The sequence below is a fragment of the Chanodichthys erythropterus genome, chromosome 13 (assembly GCF_024489055.1).
Source record: "Chanodichthys erythropterus isolate Z2021 chromosome 13, ASM2448905v1, whole genome shotgun sequence".
Taxonomy (NCBI): Eukaryota; Metazoa; Chordata; class Actinopteri; order Cypriniformes; family Xenocyprididae; genus Chanodichthys; species Chanodichthys erythropterus.
The window spans coordinates 18,766,115-18,792,290 of NC_090233.1; the positions used below are offsets into that span (position 1 = coordinate 18,766,115).

General features: G+C 36.4%; 1 protein-coding gene across 1 annotated transcript; it reads right to left on the reverse strand.

Moving 5' to 3' along the window:
• Window positions 1-7,156: 7,156 nt before the first annotated feature.
• fgf10b (fibroblast growth factor 10b) lies at window positions 7,157-25,725 on the reverse strand. Its single transcript, XM_067407802.1, has 3 exons — window positions 25,437-25,725; window positions 8,973-9,076; window positions 7,157-7,385 (listed from the first exon to the last, which is right to left on the reverse strand). Exons 1-3 carry the CDS (start codon window positions 25,723-25,725, stop codon window positions 7,194-7,196), a joined length of 585 nt encoding a protein of 194 aa, XP_067263903.1. The 3' UTR covers window positions 7,157-7,193.
• Window positions 25,726-26,176: the final 451 nt, after the last annotated feature.

Sequence of the window (26,176 nt, forward strand, 5' to 3'; positions counted from 1 at the left end):
TTCCAGGGCTACTTCCGCGCAGCGAATTCAAAATAAAAGTCTCAAACCATAAACTGAACTGAAATATATATATATATATTCTCTGTAATGAAATTCTCATAGACAACTTTATTTATTTATTCATTCATTTATTTTTACAAAAGTTTGGATGCAATAATATTCTAAAAAAATGTAACCATTTTTATTATCTTTATATAATCTAATTTTATAAAACTATTAAAGTTAAATCTTACATAAATTCTGCCAATATACAAAATATTATATAATTTTGTAAATAATTACAAAAATAATTACAAAATAATTATCATTATTATTTTAATATATATATATATATATATATATATATATATATATATATATATATATATATATATATATATATATATATAGGTTAACAATATATAATATTTATGTAATATTTAATTATAATAATAATAATACATTTTAATATATAAAATATATGTATATATTTAAAAAAATATCTATAAAAAATGTCACTCACTAATATTAATCCACTTAAAAAGCATTATAGCCTATTGGGCCAAACTTATTCCCTCTTTAAATGTCCTTTAATGATTGCTAACAGATGATGACATTTTTTAACTGGAATGTCAAGACACATTAGGGTCTGATGTCTGATGATAGCGTGGTCACAGCAGCAGTGATTCAGAGAACCTCATGCACGCTCTGAAACTCTTACTAGAAATGCTCAGACTGAACCAGCATGACAGTCACTAATAAGGAAGGGCCCCTGTAAACCAGGCCTGACCCCCCATAAGGCTTCAATGGGCCAAGGCGGCCTCCCCACCCCAGTCACTGGGAAGAAGCCATTAACAACCTGTGTGTCAGAGTCGGCCCCTCCAAATAAGCATTCATTAGAAGTCTTGCCCGAAGTCTTTTTCCACTTGTTTCTTCAAGCTGGATCACATTATTTGAGTGAGCGCCTTTTGCTCCCCCAATTTTCTAGAACTATTTAGATAAAAGATAGCAGGATTTAGTTCCCGTTACTGAATGTTTTTTGTCTCAAAATGACTGGGTGTAAAGGAAATGGAACAACTACTTTTGCAAGTGGATGCAATAGGTGTGAAACTAAACAAATGATTTGATGGAGTCAAGGAGCGAGTGGAAAATTTAATGAGGACGCTGAAATCATTGTTTTGTGTGAGGGTGTCAGTTCAGCCAAACTACTCTTTCAGCTCACAGTCATTTTGAGCTGTTGTAAGTGTTGTTGTAACCAAACAGCATCCACAACGGTAATGATTTCCAAGTGTAACAGGTTGTGGGAAGTTCATATCATCCCACTGGGATACATTATTATAATGCAAAGATAAAACAAATACCCTCACTCTCATTCATAAGTTGCCGATTCCTTATATTATGACGAGGGATTCTTTGAATAAGCAGCAAAAATGGCTAGACAAATTATTTTTCTGAAATTATTGTAAAATATTCTCTCCAGCCTTGTGTGCTTTTTAATACTATTAACTCCAGTAGCAAATTGTGAGATATTTTAAGAGTTTTTTTATGGATAAAATAGATGGTATTAGCTCTGCAATTGCACCAATGAAGTTAGATTTTGGAGTTGTTGCTGCTCCCTTTGGCTCCTTTAGAGCCTTTAAGATGATGTCACTTTCAGAAATCACTGAGATCATGGGTATGTTAAAGGTGGCGAATGAATGGATGGATGGATGGATGGACAGACAGAAAAAAATGATGGATGATGGATGGATGGACAGACAAAATTACAGATGGATGATGGATACATTTTAGATAGATGGATGAATGGATGGATACATTTTAGATGGATGGGTGGATGGATGGACGGATGGATGGATGGATAGATGGATGGACGGATGGATGGATACATTTAAGACAGATGGACGGATGGAATGATGGTTGATGGATGGACAGAATAATGGATGAATAGATGAATGGACAGAATAATAGATAGATAGATAGATGCATAGATAGATACATAGATTGATTGATTGATTGATTGATGGGCAGTTAAGATTGATAGATTAAAGGATGGATGGATGGATGGATGGATGGATGGATGGATGGATGGATGGATGGATGGATGGATGGATGGATGGATGGATGGATGGATGGATGGACGGATGCATACATTTAAGATAGTTGGACAGACGGAATGATGGATGGATGGATGGACAGAATAATAGATAGATAGATAGATAGATAGATAGATAGATAGATAGATAGATAGATAGATAGATAGATAGATAGATAGATAGATAGATAGATAGATTGATTGATTGATTGATGGGCAGTTAAGATTGATGGATTAAAGGATGGATGGATGGATTGATGGATGGATGATGGATGGATGGATGGATGGATGGATGGATGGATGCATGGATGGATGGATGGATGGATGGATGGATGCATGGATGGATTGATGGATGCATACATTTAAGATAGTTGGACAGACGGAATGATGGATGGATGGATGGATAGACAGAATAAAGATAGATAGATAGATAGATAGATAGATAGATAGATAGATAGATAGATAGATAGATAGATAGATAGATAGATAGATAGATAGATAGATAGATAGATAGATAGATAGATAGATTGATTGATTGATTGATTGATTAATGGGCAGTTAAGATTGATAGATTAAAGGATGGATGGATGGATGCACCAATTGCACCAATGAAGTTAGATTTTGGAGTTGTTGCTGCTCCCTTTGGCTCCTTTAGAGCCTTTAAGATGATGTCACTTTCAGAAATCACTGAGATCATGGGTATGTTAAAGGTGGCGAATGAATGGATGGATGGATGGATGGATGGATGGATGGACAGAAAAAAATGATGGATGGATGATGGATACATTTTAGATAGATGGATGAATGGATGGATACATTTTAGATGGATGGGTGGATGGATGGATGGATGGATAGATAGATAGATGGATGGACGGATGGATGGATACATTTAAGACAGATGGACGGACGGAATGATGGTTGATGGATGGACAGAATAATGGATGGACAGAATAATGGATGAATAGATGAATGGACAGAATAATAGATAGATAGATAGATAGATAGATAGATAGATAGATAGATAGATAGATAGATAGATAGATAGATAGATAGATAGATAGATAGATAGATAGATAGATAGATAGATTGATTGATTGATGGGCAGTTAAGATTGATAGATTAAAGGATGGATGGATGGATGGATGGATGGATGGATGGATGGATGGATGGATGGATGGATGGATGGATGCATACATTTAAGATAGTTGGACAGACGGAATGATGGATGGATGGATAGATAGATAGATAGATAGATAGATAGATAGATAGATAGATTGATTGATTAATGGGCAGTTAAGATTGATAGATTAAAGGATGGATGGATGGATGGATGGATGGATGGATGGATGGATGGATGGATGGATGGATGGATGGACAGACGGACGGATGAATACATTTAAGATAGATGAACAGACGGAATGATGGATGGATGGATGGATGGACAGAATATTGGATGAATAGATGAATGGACAGATAGATAGATAGATAGATAGATAGATAGATAGATAGATAGATAGATAGATAGATAGAACTGAAACTGGGCTATTCTATTTCCCAGAATGCTTATATATTTGTGCAAGATTAATGTTAAGTGGGAGATTTAGTAGTGATTAATGTTTCATTATGCTAATTTCGAAGAGTTTCTGTTAATGTGGGTTTTTGGAGAGTTACCATCATGGTGACAAATGGTGTATGCGGCTTGGTTTGAGAGAAGAAGCCGATCTGGCAGAAGCTAGATATTTTACTTCATAACTTGCCAAATATGTTTTTTTTTCTTACACAAATGCATCTGTTCACTTCAGAAGGCCTTTATTAACCCTCCGGAGCCGTTTGGAATATGTTTATGATGGATGGATGTGGATGGAGACACTTTCTTGAGCTTCATACTCGTTGGTATCGTTCACTGCCATTATAAAGATCGGATGAGTCAGGATATTCATTAAAATAACTCAGATTGTGTTCATCAGAAAGAAGAAAGTCATATACACCTAGAATGGCTTGAGGGTGAGTAGCCTAAAGCTTGGGCTGATTTTCAGTTGAAAGCGAACTAATCCTTTAAGGTTCCACGTACACGTCTTAAGAGGTGATCGAGCATTTGCAGTTGTGGCCCTGATCTTCCTTTTTCTGTGTGTTCTTCGACCTCTCTGCAGATGTTCAAATCACATCTTAAAGGGTTAGTTCACCCAAAAATGAAAATAAGTAATTAATTACTCATGCCGTTCCACACCCATAAGACCTTCGTTCATCTTCAGCAGGGACGTGCACAGGAATTTTGAGGGGCAGTTGCTCTGACCTAAAAAAGGGCACTCCCCTACCAATTCCTTCCCCCCCCCCACCTCACCTCAGGTGTGTTATTTTTTCTAATAATTCAACGGCCCGTCGTCAATTATTCCTTACTTGAATCACAGCTTTAATAGTGTTTTGACATCGACAACCCAAGTGCATTTTACCTCAAACTTGAGTCTAGTTAACTTTCTAAAGTAGCAATCGCTTCTCGGGTCGACATTAACACACTGACAAAATTATATTCCGAATTAAAAATATTTTTATACCACTTTTTAATGTGTGATTGTGTAAAGGTTTTCACGAGATACCAACCTTTCGCGAACTTGCTTCCAACACTCGTTCTCATGGAGGCGCGGTGTGCACGGAGGGGAGGGGCTGTGCGCGCGCGAGTATGTGAGAGAGACGCGTGAGAGAGACGCGTGAGTGAGAGACGCAGGGAAATTAAATGCAGCTGAACGTTTGCTCTATGAAAGACATTGACAAAGACGAAAACTAAGGACATTTAATCTATAATTTTATTTTATTTTAGTTAGTTTTGCCAAACACACATTACAGTTTTGGTTAGTTATCGTTTTTTTGTAATGCCTCGTTTTTATTTTTATTTTAGTTAACGACGATGTTTTTTCCCATCTAGTTTTCGTTTTTTTTGTTCGTTTTCGTTAACGATTATAACCTTACTCACCTTTCCGACAACGTTAAGTCGTCTCACCCGACAACCGCGACAATCTCCTTCTAGTGCCGCTCATGCAGGCTCAGCTCAGGTGCCGGTCGCGTGCAGCGCTGCAGCCCGCCACGTAAACAGAGTTTGCCCTTCCCCTACTGACTTTCACTTTCGGACAGGTGCCCTATATGGAAGTGAATGAGGCTTTGCTTTTCTTTTTTTTTTCTTTTTTTATCTAGGCCTACATGAAATTTCGCATCCATTGTACGATTTTTTTATTTATCTTTTTCCACCTCGGAAGGGCAACGTGAGTCGAGAAGGGCATATGGGCAGTTGCCCGGGCAACCTGACCAACCCCCCTGTGCACGTCCTTGATCTTCAGAACACAAATTAAGATTGAAATCCGATGGCTCAGTGAGGCCTTCATAGCCAGCAATGACATTCCTCTCTCAAGATCCATAAAGGTGCTAAAAACATATTTAAATCGGTTCATGTGAGTACAGTGGTTCAATATTAATATTATAAAGCGACTAGAATATTTTTGGTGCGCTAAAAAAAAAAAAAACATAAACGGAACATAAATTAATCCGTGTGTCGAATCATGATTCAGATCGCGTGTCAAACTGCCAACGGCTGAAATCACGTGACTTTGGCGCTCCGAACATTAGATTCGATACACTGATTCATCTGTGCTCCGAATTTTCCTGAAGCAGTGTTTTGAAATCGGTCATCACTAAATAAGTTGTTATTTTGTTTTGTTTTTTGAGCTCCAAAAATATTCTCATCACTTTATAATATTAATATTGAACCACTGTACTCACATGAACCGATTTAAATATGTTTTTAGCACCTTTATGGATCTTGAGAGAGGAATGTCATTGCTCCCTACGAAGGCCTCACTGAGCCATCGGATTTCAACTAAAATATCTTTATTTGTGTTCTGAAGATGAACGAAGGTCTTACGGGTGTGGAACGACATGAGGGTGAGTAATAAATGACATAATTTTCATTTTTGGGTGAACCAACTCTTTAAGACCTATTTGTACTTACAGGTGTTTGATAGTTTTATAGGTATTTATTTATGGATTTTAATTAATTGCTATTTTTTTACCATGTTAATTTTCATTTTTTTGAGTTTGAAATGATTTTCTTGTACAGCACTTTGATATGCTTTTATGTTTTTTTTAAAAAGTGCTTTATAAATGATTGATTGATTGCTGATTTAAATGTAAAATATTTATAGATTGCATTGTTATTTTAGTATTATTTATATACTATTTTAGTTTTTTGGCTTTTATTTTTATATTTTCAGGTTATATATTTTCAGGCTTTATTAATTTATGTCATTTATTACTTCATGTGATTTTTATTTGTCATTTTTAGGTTTAATCTGAACAATTATAATACTTTTAATATTTATTTCCACTTTTCTGTGCTATTCATTTTAGAGCCTCAACATGAAAAATGGCCAGACCTTAAAATATGCTTTATTTACTCTTGCAAAAATGTCAAATTTTTTTCTTCTTTTGATTTTGGGCTGACCTGAATTCATTTTATGAGATTCACCCACATTTCTGCTTCTTATTCCTCCAGTCTGGTGAACATGAAACACGGCACAAGCTGCTCTGCAGGAGGATAACAAAATAGATTTTATTTCACAGGAGTTAGAGGTTATCCATTTAAATGCTTTTAATATGTTTTTTAGAGTATTTATTTTAAATACAATACAAATAAATAATTTATGTATTTCAAAGCAGTCCAAAAGTTTTTAGAAGATACAAATACATCCCCATATACATCCCTTACTATCTTTCTCTGTGCGACGCAAGCAGAGCCGCTCCTATAAGATGTTCATGTCCATTAGAAATAAATGTAAGATGTTCTTATATTGAAAAGAGCTTGAAGGAAACTCTCGCACACATAATCCACAATTATAGATCACTTGAATAATGCACAATGGAAATGAAAGCCTTCATTCATGAACTTTGCTCTTTTGAGATTGTTTACCACTGAATATCAGCTGGCATGAGCATAAAGTTGTAATGAGTGCCTTGAACCAAAGAGCAATGAAGGAGCAAGCAAACACTGCACTGCAGCCGCTACAAAGAGTCGCGTGTGGACAAAGTCTTTATCTTCGGTCTCTCTCTCCATCCCGTCAGCGTTAAACAACAAAAGTCACACCATTATGGGTAAGAAGTGTGTGGCTGTGTTCTTCCTGCGGGTTTTTCTCCCACGCAGAGGCCTTCCGTGAGCGCTCAGACCTACGAACATCTGTCGTTTCTTGTTCTTCCACTCCGCGGATGCGTATGTGTTGTATCCGTTCTCCTCGATGCGCTCCTTCAGACGGCAGTTTATACCATAGACTCTCTGAAATGCATGAAACAAAGAGTTTATTACATTTCCTGCCAGGAAAACCAGGTCATACCTGTCATGCTGGTTTTGAAACATGTTGGTTCAACATGGCCTGGTCTACCAGCTCTAACTAGACCTAAAATACTCATCTAGACCGCTTTGACCAGAATAACCATTTAAATCTCAGATTTACAATCTAGAATCACTAATCGCTTTATCTCATCTGGTTAGGGCACAATGTTAAAGGATTAGTTCACTAACTTCACTTCACAATTAAAATTTCCTGATAATTTACTCACCCCATGTCATCCAAGATGTTCATGTCTTTCTTTCTTCAGTCAAAAAGGTTTTTGAGGAAAACATTGGATTTTTCTCCATATAGTGGACTTCAACAGTTACCAACAGGTTGAAGGTCCAAATGTCAGTTTCAGTGCAGCTTCAAAGAGCTCTACATGATCCCAGACGAGGAATAAGAGTCTTATCTAGTGAAACGATTGGTCTAAAAACCACAATTTAACCACAAATGCATGTCTTGCACTAGCTCTGCGATGCGCCACGCATTATGTAATCACATTGGAAAGGTCACGAGTGACATAGGTGGAAGTACCGAGCAAGTGCTTACAAAGCAAACGTGCAACAATTAAGTCAAACGGCGTATACAAAAAAAGGTTAAACAACAATGTCAGATGATTTTGAAGTTGGAGGAGAAAATGAGATGGAGTTTTTAAACAAGGTCACGCATGACCTTTCCAACGCGATTACGTAATGCGTGTCGCATCCCAGAGCAGTGCAAGTCCAGCATTTGTGGTTAAAAAGTATATAATTTGTATTTTTTTTAAGAAAATTACCAATTGTTTTGCTAGATAAGACTCTTATTCCTCGTCTGGGATCATGTAGAGCTCTTTGAAGCTGCACTGAAACTGGTATTTGGACCTTCAACCCATTGAACCCCAGTGAAGTCCACTATATGGAGAAAAATCCTGGAATGTTTTCCTCAAAAACCTTCATTTCTTTTCGACTGAAGAAAGAAAGATGTAAACATCTTGGATGACATGGGGGTGAGTAAATTATCAGGATATTTTAATTCTGAAGTGAACTAATCCTTTAAAGGTGATGTGTATATTATATTGAATACTAAAATAATTGAGCTATTTGTACATTTTTTGGATGCGCACTAAGAATCGCAACCAGTCTGACACAGCAACACAGACTCAACCAATGGTGTGAGTTTGGGGCGGGGCTACGTGTTTGTTTGACCAATGACAGACAGTGCTGCAAGAATTACACACATCACCTTTTCTCAGGAAGTATAACCTATAACCAAGTTTTCAAACTTGGATCCCCAGATATGAAGATTCCTTTGTAGAACTCCTAAAATATAAGCTATATATTTTTATGTATAAAGCCCTATTTTACTTTATATACTTTATTTTATTTTATTTTATTTTATTTTATTTTATTTTATTTTATTTTATTTTATTTTATTTTATTTTATTTTACAACAGCACCCCCTTGTGGCTCCCTAAAGATCCCCATAACCCCAGTTTTAAAAAACCCTAGACTAAAATACGTGTAGGTGGACGTTTGGTGCAGGACACTCACCGCTCCATACAGTTCTCCCCTCTTACTGATAGCCAGGTAAAGGTTACTGCTGAGACCTCTGACGGCAACGATCCCAACATCCACTGACGTGATCTCCAAAATACCTGAAATACAACACATTAACAATTAGTGGAAAAATACTGAGGCTTTCATTTGAAACAGAGCAAAGCCTACTTAAATTAGTTTTTATATATTACTATTTAGGTTTAATTTGAACAATTTGAACACTTTTAATTTCAGTTTTAGTTCAGTTCTAGCTTGAAACCACCCTATAATCGAGGTGGTGGATTTTGCATGAGAAAACACTTTTCTTCAGCAAATGTAAAAACATTTACACTTTTCCCGTTCCTCAATAAGGAATAACATTTTTGGGGAACAAAACAAACAATGTGTGCATTTCTGTGAAGAGGTCAGAGGTGAAATTGCAGTTTTGTTTGACCTTTGCTCACTTGGAGGTTTTAATTCAGTTCTCAATGCAACACACACACACACACACACACACACACACTCTCTCTCTCTCACATGGGAGCATGTGACGCCTGGTTATCAGACTCTGATAACCCCAGTGGCTGCGGGTGTGAACCCTGGGGCTGGAGTTGCGGGGGGTTTGCTGCGGCTGGCCTTTGATCAGCGTCAAAGTGTCGAAAGATGCTTCTATCATGACAGCTAAGGTTGCTGCTCAAAACAGTTCTGCTGCTCCACTATGAAGAGGAAGACTGGATGTGCACAAGATAAATGCTTCCTCGGTACAGATACTCACAGATCTGTGATTACTAAAACACTCCTGTTCACTGTGGGCACTTTACAGTCTGTGTGGCATTGGGTTATGTTAAATGTGTTGGTGTTATTTTATATGCGATACTGTATATCAGTCAATGTTTGTGTTTTTCTTAATTCAGTTAATTCCATTATCAGTTTGATAATGGAAGCAGATCATCAGCTCAGAGGAAAATGTCTCTATTGTTTCTTCTGCATTTTTTAAATGAGAAAGACATTTGATGAGAGGAGCTTTGTTTATATATAAATATATGAAAGTATATTAATAAAATTATATTATTAAACAAATATTGCATAATTATTATTAAATAATATTGAATTAATGATTAATGATTATGAAGATAAAATAAATCCTGAATATAAATTATTTTATCTTTTAAAATATAAATTACAGATAAAATGAATATTTAATATTATAAATGTATGTATGTATATATATATATATATATATATATATATATATATATATATATATAATTTTATATATATTATATTATATATTATATATATATAATATAATATATTTTTTCTTTTATAATATAATATAATATAATGTCATACTTAATGATAATAGGTTGGCCAAATTTTCTCTAATTAGGTGTCAGAATTTCTCCATTTGTTGTTCCTTTCTCATGTTTACGAGAAACAATTAAAGAGATATTATTAAAGAGAACTCATTTGTGATTATTTTTCCCCAATTCCAATCTCTTTTTTTAAATTTTAAGTTTCAAAAGTACTAAGCAGTTATCCGTTTTCAACTGTACTTGTCTTATTTCACTTATGTATTTCACTTGTTTCACATGTAAAATTCTAAAACTTTTGTGTGTTTAAGACCATTTTTTTTTTTAAATTGGCAATCAAATGGCTTTCGGTCATAACACCAAAAAATTCAGACAACATTTTGCATGTGCAAATGTGTCCGCAGGTAGTGTCAGTTTGTGCTCTCATCTATCCGTGTACGTGTGTGTGTGTGTGTGAGCGCGTGTGAAGTGGCTCCATTGGGGTCTCGGGTTGCAGGTATCAAGTGAGACGGTAAAACTATCTGAGTGCTCTGTGTCCTCTCAACGCTGGGATGAAAGCATGAAAGGAAGAAACAACACAGACAGGATGACAGTGAGACGGATTAGAGAAGCTTCAATGATCAGTGATCAAAGATGAGAGCGACACCAGGCTGAAGCCTACTGCAAAAAGCTGAATGAAGCGCTCTCTCTCACACACACACACACACACACAGAGAGACTCAAACTACCAACAAGTTCATGTGAAATTAAGCATGCATGTCAGCCTGCCATATGTTTGTACCACACGCACACACACAAACCAGAGTCACACAGGTAAATCCCAGGTAAAGATACCCTAGTCAAAAGACGACTGAAACTTTTATAATTAGGCTGACAAATGCAAGAATGCAAGAAAATGCTATAAACTGTAGCTACATATGAAGTTCTTTACAAGACTATACTTTTTATGGATGATTTTGAGCAGATAACAAAAGAAAAGCAGCCAATAAATGTCTATCATACCAGGGTTATTATAGTTACTAAAACCATCTGAAAAAAAATTAACACTAACAAGTAACAAACTCACAAAATGGCAAAAACAAAATTGCTAAACCTTTAACCAAATTTAAAGTGAAAACAGGAAACAAAAATAAAATTGAATTCAAACAATTAATAAAAACTATAATAGTATCTAAAAATTAATAAAATAGCAAAAATATTGAAATGCTATTTCGTATTTGGTAATTGTTTTAACCCAATAAATGGATTGTTTAACCCAACGAATGGACTGTTTAACCCAACGAATGGACTGTTTAACCCAACGAATGGACTGTTTAACCCAACGAATGGATTGTTTAACCCAACGAATGGACTGTTTTAACCCAATAAATGGATTGTTTAACCCAACGAATGTTTAACCCAATAAATGGACTGTTTTAACCCAACGAATGGACTGTTTAACCCAACGAATGGACTGTTTAACCCAACGAATGGACTGTTTAACCAAACGAATGGACTGTTTAACCCAACGAATGGATTGTTTTAACCCAACGAATGGACTGTTTAACCCAACGAATGGACTGTTTAACCCAACGAATGGATTGTTTAACCCAACGAATGGACTGTTTAACCCAACGAATGGACTGTTTAACCCAACGAATGGACTGTTCAACCCAACGAATGGACTGTTTAACCCAACGAATGGACTGTTCAACCCAACGAATGGACTGTTTACCCCAACGAATGGACTGTTTAACCCAACAAATGGATTGTTTAACCCAACGAATGGACTGTTCAACCCAACGAATGGACTGTTTAACCCAACGAATGGACTGTTTTAACCCAACGAATGGACTGTTTAACCCAACGAATGGACTGTTCAACCCAATGAATGGACTGTTTAACCCAACGAATGGATTGTTTTAACCCAACGAATGGACTGTTTAACCCAACGAATGGACTGTTTTAACCCAACGAATGGACTGTTTAACCCAACGAATGGACTGTTCAACCCAACGAATGGACTGTTCAACCCAACGAATGGACTGTTTAACCCAACGAATGGACTGTTTAACCCAACGAATGGATTGTTTTAACCCAACGAATGGATTGTTTAACCCAACGAATGGACTGTTCAACCCAACGAATGGACTGTTCAACCCAACGAATGGACTGTTTAACCCAACGAATGGACTGTTTAACCCAACGAATGGACTGTTTAACCCAACAAATGGATTGTTTTAACACAACGAATGGACTGTTCAACCCAACGAATGGACTGTTTAACCCAACGAATGGACTGTTCAACCCAACGAATGGACTGTTTACCCCAACGAATGGACTGTTTAACCCAACAAATGGACTGTTCAACCCAACGAATGGACTGTTCAACCCAACGAATGGACTGTTTAACCCAACGAATGGACTGTTTTAACCCAACGAATGGACTGTTTAACCCAACGAATGGACTGTTCAACCCAATGAATGGACTGTTTAACCCAACGAATGGATTGTTTTAACCCAACGAATGGACTGTTTAACCCAACGAATGGACTGTTTTAACCCAACGAATGGACTGTTTAACCCAACGAATGGACTGTTCAACCCAACGAATGGACTGTTCAACCCAACGAATGGACTGTTTAACCCAACGAATGGACTGTTTAACCCAACGAATGGATTGTTTTAACCCAACGAATGGATTGTTTAACCCAACGAATGGACTGTTCAACCCAACGAATGGACTGTTCAACCCAACGAATGGACTGTTTAACCCAACGAATGGACTGTTTAACCCAACGAATGGACTGTTTAACCCAACAAATGGATTGTTTTAACACAACGAATGGACTGTTTAACCCAACAAATGGATTGTTTAACCCAACAAATGGATTGTTTTAACACAACGAATGGACTGTTTAACCCAATGAATGGACTGTTTAACCCAACGAATGGATTGTTTTAACACAACAAATGGACTGTTTAACCCAACGAATGGACTGTTTAACCCAACGAATGGACTGTTTAACCCAACGAATGGATTGTTTTAACCCAACGAATGGACTGTTTAACCCAACGAATGGACTGTTTAACCCAACGAATGGATTGTTTTAACCCAACGAATGGACTGTTTTAACTCAACGAATGGACTGTTTAACCCAATGAATGGACTGTTTAACCCAACGAATGGACTGTTTAACCCAACGAATGGACTGTTTAACCCAACGAATGGATTGTTTTAACCCAACGAATGGACTGTTTAACCCAACGAATGGACTGTTTAACCCAACGAATGGATTGTTTTAACCCAACGAATGGACTGTTTTAACTCAACGAATGGACTGTTTAACCCAATGAATGGACTGTTTAACCCAACGAATGGACTGTTTAACCCAACGAATGGACTGTTTAACCCAACGAATGGACTGTTTAACCCAACGAATGGACTGTTTAACCCAACGAATGGATTGTTTTAACCCAACGAATGGACTGTTTTAACTCAACGAATGGACTGTTTAACCCAATGAATGGACTGTTTAACCCAACGAATGGACTGTTTAACCCAACGAATGGACTGTTTAACCCAACGAATGGATTGTTTTAACCCAACGAATGGACTGTTTAACCCAACGAATGGACTGTTTAACCCAACGAATGGATTGTTTTAACTCAACGAATGGACTGTTTAACCCAATGAATGGACTGTTTAACCCAACGAATGGATTGTTTTAACCCAACAAATGGACTGTTTAACCCAACGAATGGACTGTTTACCCCAACGAATGGATTGTTTTAACCCAACGAATGGACTGTTTAACCCAGCGAATGGATTGGTTTAACCCAGCGAATAGACTGTTTAACCCAACGAATGGACTGTTTAACCCAACGAATGGATAGTTTTAACCCAATAAATGGACTGTTTAACCCAACGAATGGATTGTTTTAACACAACGAATGGACTGTTTAACCCAACGAATGGACTGTTTAACCCAACAAATGGATTGTTTTAACACAACGAATGGACTGTTTAACCCAACGAATGGACTGTTCAACCCAACGAATGGACTGTTTAACCCAACGAATGGACTGTTTAACCCAACAAATGGATTGTTTTAACACAACGAATGGACTGTTTAACCCAATGAATGGACTGTTTAACCCAACAAATGGACTGTTTTAACACAACGAATGGACTGTTTAACCCAACGAATGGACTGTTTAACCCAACGAATGGACTGTTTAACCCAACGAATGGACTGTTTTAACCCAACGAATGGACTGTTTTAACCCAACGAATGGACTGTTTAACCCAACGAATGGACTGTTTTAACCCAACGAATGGACTGTTTAACCCAACGAATGGACTGTTTAACCCAACGAATGGACTGTTTAACCCAACGAATGGACTGTTTTAACCCAACGAATGGACTATTTAACCCAACAAATGGATTGTTTTAACACAACGAATGGACTGTTTAACCCAATGAATGGACTGTTTAACCCAACAAATGGATTGTTTTAACCCAACAAATGTATTGTTTTAACCTAGAGAATGGGTAGTTTATCCCAGCGAAAGGGTAGTTGAACCCAGCGAAAGGGTACTTGAACCCAGCAATTGGGTTGTTTTAACCAGGCGAATGGGTAGTTTAACCCAGCAATTGGGTTGTTTTAGGTTGTTTTAACCCAGCGAATGGGTTAAATGTTTGCCCAACCTGCTGGATAGTTTTATTTAACTCAACTATTGTTTAAAAATTGCTGTATTGCTTGTGTAAAATGAACAAAGTATGTTGAAAATTAACATTTATTAATAAGTTTAATAAATAATACTTAAACAATAAACATTTATTAAATTGCTTATTAATAAATGTTCACCCTTTGATTATTATTGTTGCCTCTAGTAATTATGTGTCTGATTTTTAATTTCCAACCTATTTTGGGTTCATTATAATCCAGACATACAGTCATTTTTAAACAATAGTTGAGTTGAATAATTCTACCCAGCAGGTTGGGCAAACATTTAACCAAACCACTGGGTTTGTCCATTTTTAACTTGGGGTGTTTTTGACCCAGCATTTTTAGAGTGTATAAGTTTAAGAAACATCCCAAGATGCACCTATGATGAGTGTCCAGAGTTGGTCTCTAGACAAAGAAGAAGCTCCAATATAACAGTTTTTGCATGTTTTGGTCACTATATATTTCACATATCTCCATTTGTGTTATTTCACAGTTTTGATGAGTTTTACTGAAATGACAAAAACAGCACTAATTTCTACACAAAGCCTCACTTTGAAGTTCCATGTCAGTGAGGCCACACTTAACTAACCACAAAAGAGAGCTGGGAGAACAAGCCAAGCCATTACAGTAAATGTGTTTGTAATCCCACCTCCATTTAAAGCATACAAGCCAAACACCTGCGAGAGCGACCGAAACGGAGAAAAACCTCAGCAGATGTCGAGCAGCGCACCAGGAGGTCAAGTTTAAACTAAGCCTTATTTGCCCGGTTTTTCTTTGTGCGCAGTTGTTTTCCTGAGCGTGTCATGCTCTGCTGCATGTTACTAAACGTTGCGTCTTTGGCTTGCAGTTGTTTGCGCAGACGTGCATTTTCCACAGTGCTCTGCCAAAACTGTCCGTGCTTTTTGCGCTGGCATGATGATGTCTGGTGCCTAAAAAAGCTAAATAAACAGTCGTATTTTCTGAGATTACAAAACAGCATTGCACCAGTCATTGCATCATGCCTATTTGTCAGTGATATCGAGGCGCTTGTGTTGATTTTATTGTGTTGGTGGAGTTGTGAAGCATCTGTGGCACACATGGCAGCGATCTCACACCGTACTGGTGGTCTCCTATATGTCCGGCTCATGCCTGAAGCATCCTGACTGCTTCCTGCGTCAACTACAAAGAGGATGTTTGAAGACATGATAGTAGACTATGGTTTAGACGCAACAAATAAACCATTCTGTCGTCGCTGATATTTAGTCTTTCCTTGCAATATAAAGGAATACACAAATGGGCTAAATAAGTTCTTCAAAGAAAGCCAGTATGTACATGTTAAAAATATATGATTTACCATAGTATATGTTGAAAAGAAATGGTATTTCTATGCTACTCCAATGCATTTCAAAAAATATCGTGCTAGAACACTGTAAAAAGTGATTTTTCAAAGTTGTAAATAAGATAACTGGAGTTTCTTTTACAAGACAAAACTTTTTCAGTCTTTCTACTTCAAAATTTCATATTTAATTCAGGGATGCTGCAGGGATGACGTGAAAACCCGGAAGACTAATTTGCCACTGGTTCCTTTCGAGATTTTACTATGGGGTTTTATAATTGTTTTTTTTTTAAATGGTAGCTTTTATTTTGTAAAATAAAAAAGTGACTTTTTTCTCAGAATTGCGAGTTTATATCTCACAATTCTGACTTTATATCTCGCAATTTGTAACCAGTAATTGCGAGTTTATATTATGCAATTGTGAGAAAAAAGTAAAAATTGTGAGATAAAAAGTCGCAATTAGCTTTTTTATTTTTTATTCAGTGGTGGAAACAAGCTTCCATGGTTTTTCGATTTATGTGTAAAATAAAGCCTGTGGTAAACACAAATTGGCTATACTTTGATGTTTTGTTCTACAGTGTAAATTACACCATAGAAAAAATGTGAATTTTTAAGCAGCTATGTTCATTTTTGAAAACGTACATTTTTAGTTTGGGGTGTGAGTGTGTGCAGTGTAAAGCCCTGGGTATACTTCATTTTTTTGCACGTATGCTAGTGTACACACAGTCAAACACACAGTCTTGCAAAGTATACTTCACTCGACTCGTACGCATACACAGGCGTTCGACGAATGCGCAGTTTTGAGCGATCTCTCACCACGAGTTACAACCCATATAAACATCTTTGTATTCTTTCATGCTAGAGTTGTACAAATAAGGGTACTCTCTAACCTCTTCACACATTCTCTCGTTCGTGTAGGCCTCCATTGTCGCTGTAGCTTGCATGTGTTCGTCTGTTCTGTTTATGCATTTTTTCTTTGACTACCTTGTGAATCGACGCCTCCAGGGCACGGTTGCCACCTTGTGGATAAACAAATTACTGTAAAAAAAATGGAATGTTCATGTGCGACCTCCAAGTACACACGGTTACAAAAATACGGCGGTGCGCGTACAGCACACACATACTCTTCTAAAGACGAAATTCACGTCACTCGCACTGTACGCTGACCCTCGCGTAAAAGTGAAGTATACTTCGGGTTTCAGTTGTTCAGCAAAACGCCAAAGCAACGTCAAGTTATGTTTACCACAGGCTTTATTTTACTCATAAATTGAAAACCCCCACTATAAAACACCATTGGAAAATCTTCATACCTGCACCACTCTATATATTACGAAAAGGATCTCTCAAATGTTCTTCCAGTAACGTTGATAGAATGTTTGTTCAAAGTTATTTGGTCATTGACAATATTATCAAAACATTAGCACAATAATGTTATTTATTAATCATTTATGGAATGTTTTTCTGAAATATTTTCGTTGGATGTTAGTCTAATGTTTTGATAACATTACTACTACACTCACACTTACTACTCTACATACTTTTTTAGATGTTTCAGAGAACATTCAAAATATCGATGGTCCCCTTTAGACATTCTGACGGCTGTAAGTAACGTAACACCAATGCATGCCAACGGACTCTTGTTAAAGTATTAGTAGACTGTCTGCTTAATATCTGCTAACACTTTATTTTGATGCTTCTCAACAGACTATAACCCAGCAAGCAATTTTGCGTTTAAAAATAGCTGTCCAAACACAGCCCTGACGTCTATGGCTAAAACAAGGCAAAATTTGGGCTGTCACTGAAAATGTAATAGGTTTCTAAGTACCATAGCCCAAGAATCATGACAAAGAAATGAAACAAACACCTTGTGATCACTGTTGAATTAGCTTACATGATGAAATATCATACATCTCGCAAGTTCAAGGTTATTTTGGCTAGAAGTGGGCTACTCATAGCTGGACTATATCTGGTCTTGAGTTGACCGAGATGCTGAAATGACGGCTATTGCTTTCTGGGAAGTAACTTTGCAAGTACATGTCAACTTATTCTACTAACCCTCACCCCTTATTCTACTAAACCTAACCATATTACAGTCTACTAATACTTAACTAATACTCTAATGAGAGTTAGTTGACATGTAGGTGCAATGTTACTTATATAGTCAACAGAATGTCTAAAGGGGACCATCAAAATAAAGTGTAACCATGTTTTTAAAACATTTATATTTTGAACATTTAGAAATAGTGCTTTCATAATCTCTTAATGGGAATGTTAGCAAAATGTTCTTGGAACAAATTTTTGTTCAAGCCTAATTTTTTACCCAAGTGACATAATCCGATGCACAATTATTCAGTAAACATCACTGTCTGTTTGTTTTGCTAATTGGTCTTTTTAGAGTGGTTTAGTTAGAATGAGCCCTTATTAGCATCAAACACAGTTCCAGTCAGACAGAGAGCAGACTTCTGCTTTATCAAACAGGATCAGGATACACGTGGGACAGCTTTACACTGGAATCCCCATAAAAGCTCATAAATCTGTTGGAGTCTCTCACAAGGACAGACCAGACGCTGAGTTAAACACCCCCACTGCGCTATAATCATTAGTCAGATTCAATTCCCCAAGACTTTTACGTACAGTTCAATTTGCCATACTCAATGTAGGACACCAGCAAAGTTCTTTTTTTCATATTAAATAACATTTCTGACCTTTTCATTATACTGTTGAAAAGTTTGGGGTAGGTTGTTAATGTTATTTTAATGAAAGAAGTCTCTTCTGCTCACCCAGGTTGCATTAACTTGATCAAAAAAACAGTAAACTCAGTAATATTCTGAAAAATTATTACAATGTAAAAGAACTGTTTTCTATTTGAATATATTTTCAAATATATTAATAAATAATTTATTCATGTGATGCAAAGCTGAATTTTCAGCATCATCACTCCAGTCTTCAGTGCTCAAGAAACGTTTCCTATTATTACCAATGTTGAAAACTGCTTAATATTTTTGTGGAAACTGTGACAAAAGAACAGCATCTATTTGAAATAGAAATATTTTGTCTTTACTGTCACTTTTGAACAATTTATCGAGTCCTTGCTGAATAAAAGTATTGAAAAATCATACTGATCACAAACTTTTGAATGGTGGTGTACTTAATAAAGCATGTTTTTTTTTTTTTTTTTTTACACTACTGTAATGATATTAGACTTTTGTAGTGATATTTCTTTTAGCATTACATTAAACTAATGACCTGCATCTAACATTATCCAAATTGTACATTTTTGACATGAGCTGTTGAAGTTCTGCATCATTTTTGAATGATGTCACACCCCTCACAGACCCATTGTTTCTGTTTTTCCCATCTAACAGATGTCTTTTCAAACGCGTGACATCATTCAGAAGCACCTCAAAGGGCAGTGTTTCCCAAATCATGTCTTGCCTAAGGACAGCATCACTACTGCAGTATCCATTTCCATGAACACTGGATCTGTGCTATAAAGACTAGTGTAATTTCACCCGCTGAGGATTATTCTTTTGTCAGAGCCCATTGCTGAATGTGAAAGACGCTCACCTTTGATGTGTCGCTGGTGATATTCACATCACGCCATTCATGAAACTCTGCCTGCAGACTAACAGTAGCCGCTCTGTTTCTCAATCGGATGTATTCGGATGTATTCGTAAAATCACGCTCAGGATGTGATGCATTACATGTGTGTTCAAAATATGTCACAAGGTAAAATGCTGTCATTCGAATGAAAAAAATTAACACATTTTTCTGTAATTAATCGCGATTAATTGCACATAACATTAAAGTTTTTAATAGATTTTTATATTGTAATACTTTCAAATTGGATCTCCAAATTAATAAACAACATAAACACAGTATATTTTAAATATTTGTTTAATGGCATCTTTTTAAGCGATATGAATTAAGGCCAGTGTCCCTATTAAATTTTTTTCTTCTCAGTTTTATCCATTTATTAGACTTTAGTCATTCAACTTTACAGTATAATTGAAAGCTATCAATTTTAACATTTAATAGGCTTTAGTATAGATGAATCCTTATTAAAGCGACAAAAGTCATTCAGTCAAGAGCAGTGAGTGACTTTCTGTTTGTTCTTTGATTAACATTAATGACAGACAACATCACAGCAGCGGGTTTATTAGGCTGCTGTCACTTTAAGACCTGCCACACATGACGCAGATCTGACAACTATTTTCTCACAACTCTTTACTTTCATTTAACACTTTTTAAATCATTTAAGACTGTACTTACGAGCATACTAAACAATGGGGCATTTTGACATCATCGTTTTTGTCAGTTCAAGTAGCTATATTGATTGAAAATACTTCAAAATTGTTACACTTTACAGAGACAGTCCATAGGCAAGAAAATCACCAATGAAATCTCTTCAATATCTCAATTGTTTTTCATATAGACAGAATTTAGAGGTTAAAGTGAGGTTGGGGTCAATAAGATTTTTTGTTTTGAAAGAAATGAATAGTTTCATTTACCAAAGATGCATTAAATTGATCAAAAGTGACATAATGTTACAAAAGATTTATATTTCAATTAAATGCTTTTACTTTGAACTTTCTATTCATCGAAGAACTTTCTATTCATTATGGTTTCTGCAGAAATATTAAGCAGCACAACTGTTTTCAACACTGATAGTAATAAGAAATGTTTTGAAATTAAATGAATGATTTCTGAAGGATCATGTGACACTGAAGACTGGTGTAATGATGCTGAAAATGCAGCTTTGCATGACAGGAATAAACTACTTTTTAAAATTTATTAAAATATATTATATTATATATTAAAAACTGTTGTTTTAAATTGTAATAATATTTCTAGTGCTGTTAAATCGATTAATCGCGATTAATCGGGATTAATCGCATCTAACATAAAAGTTTGTGAGTATGTATATATATATATATATATATATATATATATATATATATATACACACACACACACACACACACACACACACACACACACACACACATCTATTATATATTCACAAACTTTTATGCCAGAAGTGATTAATTGCGATTAATTTATTTGACAGCACTAAATATTTCACAATATGACTGTTTTTACTGTATTTTTGATCAAATAAATGCAGCCTTGAGCATGAGTCTTCTTTAAAAACATTAAAAAATATTACCAAACCCAAACGTTTGAAAACTATAGAGTACAATGAAGTTTCCTGCTTCTCAAATAGTTCACCCTTGTGTTTCAACAGTGACTCAAAATGTTTTTCTGATCAGATTTGCTCAAGATACTGAACCTGCAATCAAAAGTCAGAGATCTCAATATGAATTCAAATTCAGCTGCGAGCAAATGATCTGAGCTGCTCCACATTCATTGTACAACTCTGCTTACTCTGTGTCAACAATTGTTTCATTTGTGTCTATTTTTACTTCTAGGATAAACATCTGAGATGAAGTCGATATCTTCGAGCAGTAACACTTTCCTCTGGGATTACATGTTGATCACTGTCACATTTGTTTTGCTCGTTCTCACCATCAAGAAATTTTAACCAAATGTGACGTTTCAGCCTCTCATGAGGCTCTTTAGGGCTAGTTAAAATTGAGAGCAGTTAAGTGAGAACATGTGTATTACTGCTGCTGTTCCCGATACATGTACACACATACACACACACATACAGAGAGAGAGAGAGAGAGAGAGAGAGAGACGCACACATATTCTTGTACATCTATCTTTATGAGGACATTCACTGACACAATGCAAGCTCCTTACCCTAACCCTACCCATAACTTAAAATTACAATCAGAGGGAAATGATAAGTGAATAAGACTGATGTAGAAGCACCTAACCCTGGTTGTAAGCCTAAACTTGACATAAACTGTAAACTTGTCCCTCAAACCTGATTGGTTGTTTGGAACGTTCCAGGATCAGCTGAGACGCTTCAGATGCGCACTGTTCACCATCAAGGCTTTGAATTGCTTGAAATATGATTGAAATCACTTCTGTCATACAAGGCTGTCATATAAGCTACATAAAATTATAATTGTGGTGCTTGGGACATGGATTTTAATGCTGAAACTTTTGTCTTTGTAATCAGGTGCTCAAAAATTATATAAAATTTGCATTTAGATTTATCGTCCAATATATCAGTTATCATATCGGTACATACATGTTTTAGTTTAACACTAAATGCTTTTTTTTCTAAGGCATATTTGCTAATACTAGAGCTTACGCATGCAAAACGTGCTTGACAGTGCAATGGTAGGATGTTACGAGTGGTTTATAGGTGGTTGTAATTTTGTGGTTGCTAGGGAGTTTTGTGTCTGTTGTTTTATCACAGATGAGGCTATCAGAAGGAAACTGACACGTGCACACACGCACACACAGAGAGATCTGACAGACATTTCCTCTCAACGCCTGATCACCTCTGAGGGCTTGATTACATGTTGACACAGTCAGATGTCACAGTGATGTCTGACGCTACACAAACACACATTGCCCCCTAACAGGGACAACTCAAGCACCCGGTACATTTCCATGCTGATCTCCAATGACCTAACATTACTTGACAATCAGAGTGTGCACTTTCTTAAATGTTTAAAAAAGTTTTCAAAGTATTTTTTTTACTGAAGAAGCTAAGGAGGTTCAGGTCAAACTTTCTACTTGTAGAAGAGGAAAAGTTGTTGTAGTAGGGTGTTGTTGCCATGCTGTCATTTTACACCGGACTGCTTCGCAAACGAGGGTCAATTCAACACTGGATTTGCACAAAAGATTAACATGACGGCACATCCTAGTCAATGAGTTGAATCAACTCCACGGCTACTGCATAAATTTATCCACTAACCATTCAGAAACGTCCAGTTTCATTCTAAAAGTTGTAACTTCTTCCTGAGTCTCTCCATCAGTGTCCAACTCCGGTTTGAACAATGTAAGGCTGAACAATCGTCATTTTGGGTGTGTGAGATTCTCCTGCTTTGTTGTTGTTGAGCAACTGAAGTGTGAGCTGTTAAAGCTCCGCCCTCTTCTAGAAAAGGGTCCGGGAGCAGCAGCTCATTTGCATTTAAAGGGACACACACAAAAACGGTATTTTTTTGCTCAAACCCAAATAGGGGCATATTTAAAAAGCTATAATAAATGATCTGTGGGGTATTTTGAGCTGAAACTTCACAGACCAGAGACTTATACAGTATTACATCTTGTGAAATAAAGCTGTAAAATGAGTTTGGAGCAGCTCATGAAGGAATTTAATAAGAAATCTTAAAGATCTCTGACTGTTGATTGCAGTCTTTGGTATTTCGGACACTTTGAGATGTTGTTGAGATCTCTTCTGAAACTCAAGAGGAGACACGTGTGAGATTACTGTCAGGAGAACAATCTGAGAAGCAGCAGACATCTCACTGCTTTATATAGGAGAAAGAACTGAGACATTAAAAAGAAAGTTAAATTATAAAAGCACCAGACACAAACAAACAAACAAAAAGAAAACTTCTGAATAAAGATGGCCTGTGGCCTTGAAAAGGAAGGGATGTCAGTGTAAGACACCAGACAAACACAAACACACACGTAGAGGAAACAGGAAGACCCTTATCTGCACATGGGCTCCATATGAGCAATGGCTAATTAACTTGTTCTGTGTAAAACACTGAAAACACATTGTGCATTTCACTGATGGGCTCATAATACATGAAAACAAACCAAACACTATCTAATAACAGATACTTGACTCCGTTAGAGATATGTAGCCATTGAAAGCACAAGCGTAACCCTTGATCATGTTATAAAGGATGTGTTTCCTTTGCTGCGTCAGGGGAAACATTTACAGCAATATGTGGGTTAATTGCTCTCAGATTTCTGGGTGTCAGCAGGACACAATTATGCATTTAAAAGGATATTACAGCCAATAGCACCATTCCTTAACGGCCCATTAATTCTGTTTGTTTTATTAGAAGAGCTAATTTCATTTATGGGGTTTAAATATTAGTATTATTATTCTTGCGTGGTTCATTAAGACAGAACAGCCTCCACCCTGAATTCACAGGTGTTTTGCTTAGAAATCATTTAAAGTCTATTGACATAATTTGCTAACAATTTCTTTGAGTCATTAACAAATATTGCAGCCTATAATGATACAAATAGAAATAATCATAACTTTTGATTCATATGTGAAGGCACATGAGGCAATCTAAAAATTATCTAATTTAATGATAAAAGTATTTATAATGTGTTATAATATTCATAAACTGATTATAAAACAATTAATTTAATGTCACAATATTCAAAATATATATACATATATATATATATATATATATATATATATATATATATATATATATATATATATAAACACACACATACATTTCTAAACTTTTATGTTAGATGCATTATTCACAATTAATCGATTTGAAAGCACTACCTACCTACCTATATATATATATATATATATATATATATATATATATATATATATATATATATATATATATATATATATATATATATATATATTGGGTGAATTCAGGGTGATTGGGACACTTTTTCCAAGTCATTTCAACAGAAGTGTCCCACTCATATATATATACATATATATATGTGTGTGTGTATATATATATATATACACACACACATATATGCACTATACTGTGCATATATGCACACACATATATGCACTAAAGTACATTCAAACCATTAGAAACCTCGTTAAACTTTAGATATTTTCATATATTCCTTTTTTTTTTTTTAAGTAAGTCCACTACTGATCTAATGTTAGGCAATTAATGGAGTTATTCTAAATGGGTTTAAATCTAATTATATCAAATAAATATAATTCTTATTATTATTATTATTATTCACAACAGAATTGTTTTTGGACATGTGACTTCCATAATATTACTGTATAGATGATTAGTACCGGTAAGTGTAGCCTACATTCAAACAATTTAAATGTACATTTTAATCAGAGTTAATAAAACTATAAATGCCTATGCCTTTAAACATAGCTATATTTTCAGACATATTAGTTGATGCACACATGAAAATGTTCACGGAGACGCGCAAAATGAAACTTCACATCACGATATTGTTTTTTGTCCATTATTACCGACGTGATTCTGAATAAACTGAACGTATTATGAGGTAACTCACTGTAGGGATCGTCTTTTCTCTTGGTGCCGTTGACTCTGCCGTCTTTCCCGATCCTAAGAAAGAACTTCTGGAAGGAGAAGAGTCTCCGCTGGCGCACGTCTCCCTGGAGGTGCACGTAGCTGCGCACATGCCGGCCGGAGGTGGAGGTCGAGGCGGATGAGGAGTTGTCGACCCTGAGCGCCCGCTGCACGGGACATGCGCTGCCACAGGTGACGGAGGCGGCGAGAAGATAGACGACACACACCGACCAGCATACAGACACACTGTTACTCACTGTCCATATCCTCATGGTACTCCTCATGGAACATGCTGCTCAGTGAATGTGCATGGATGCCTCTCGCTCCAGAGAACTCCACATAAGACCAGTAAAGAAAGCATGAAGTTGTGGAATTAGGCTGAGGAGCAAGTCTGTGAATCTACTGATGGTGAGATAGAGTGCTTTATTAATCCCATTTGGGAACCATTATCATAACAACACTTATTCCTCCTGCGTTTCCAGGGAATGCACGTCAAAACGACCCTGTTCCTGGCATCCTGTCTCCTGATGTGATCTCCTACCTCCAGGATGGTCATAGAAATGCTGCTGTCTCTCTCTCGGTTCCTCACCCCTCCCTACTCCTGTCTGTCATTCTACGTCCCTGCCTCCATTCTCGCACTCGTGAGGGGCAGCGTTTGCCCCTCCTCGCTGTGAATTCCCTAGGTGCGGGGTTTGTCTGATAGGGCTTTTGTGAATGGCTGTT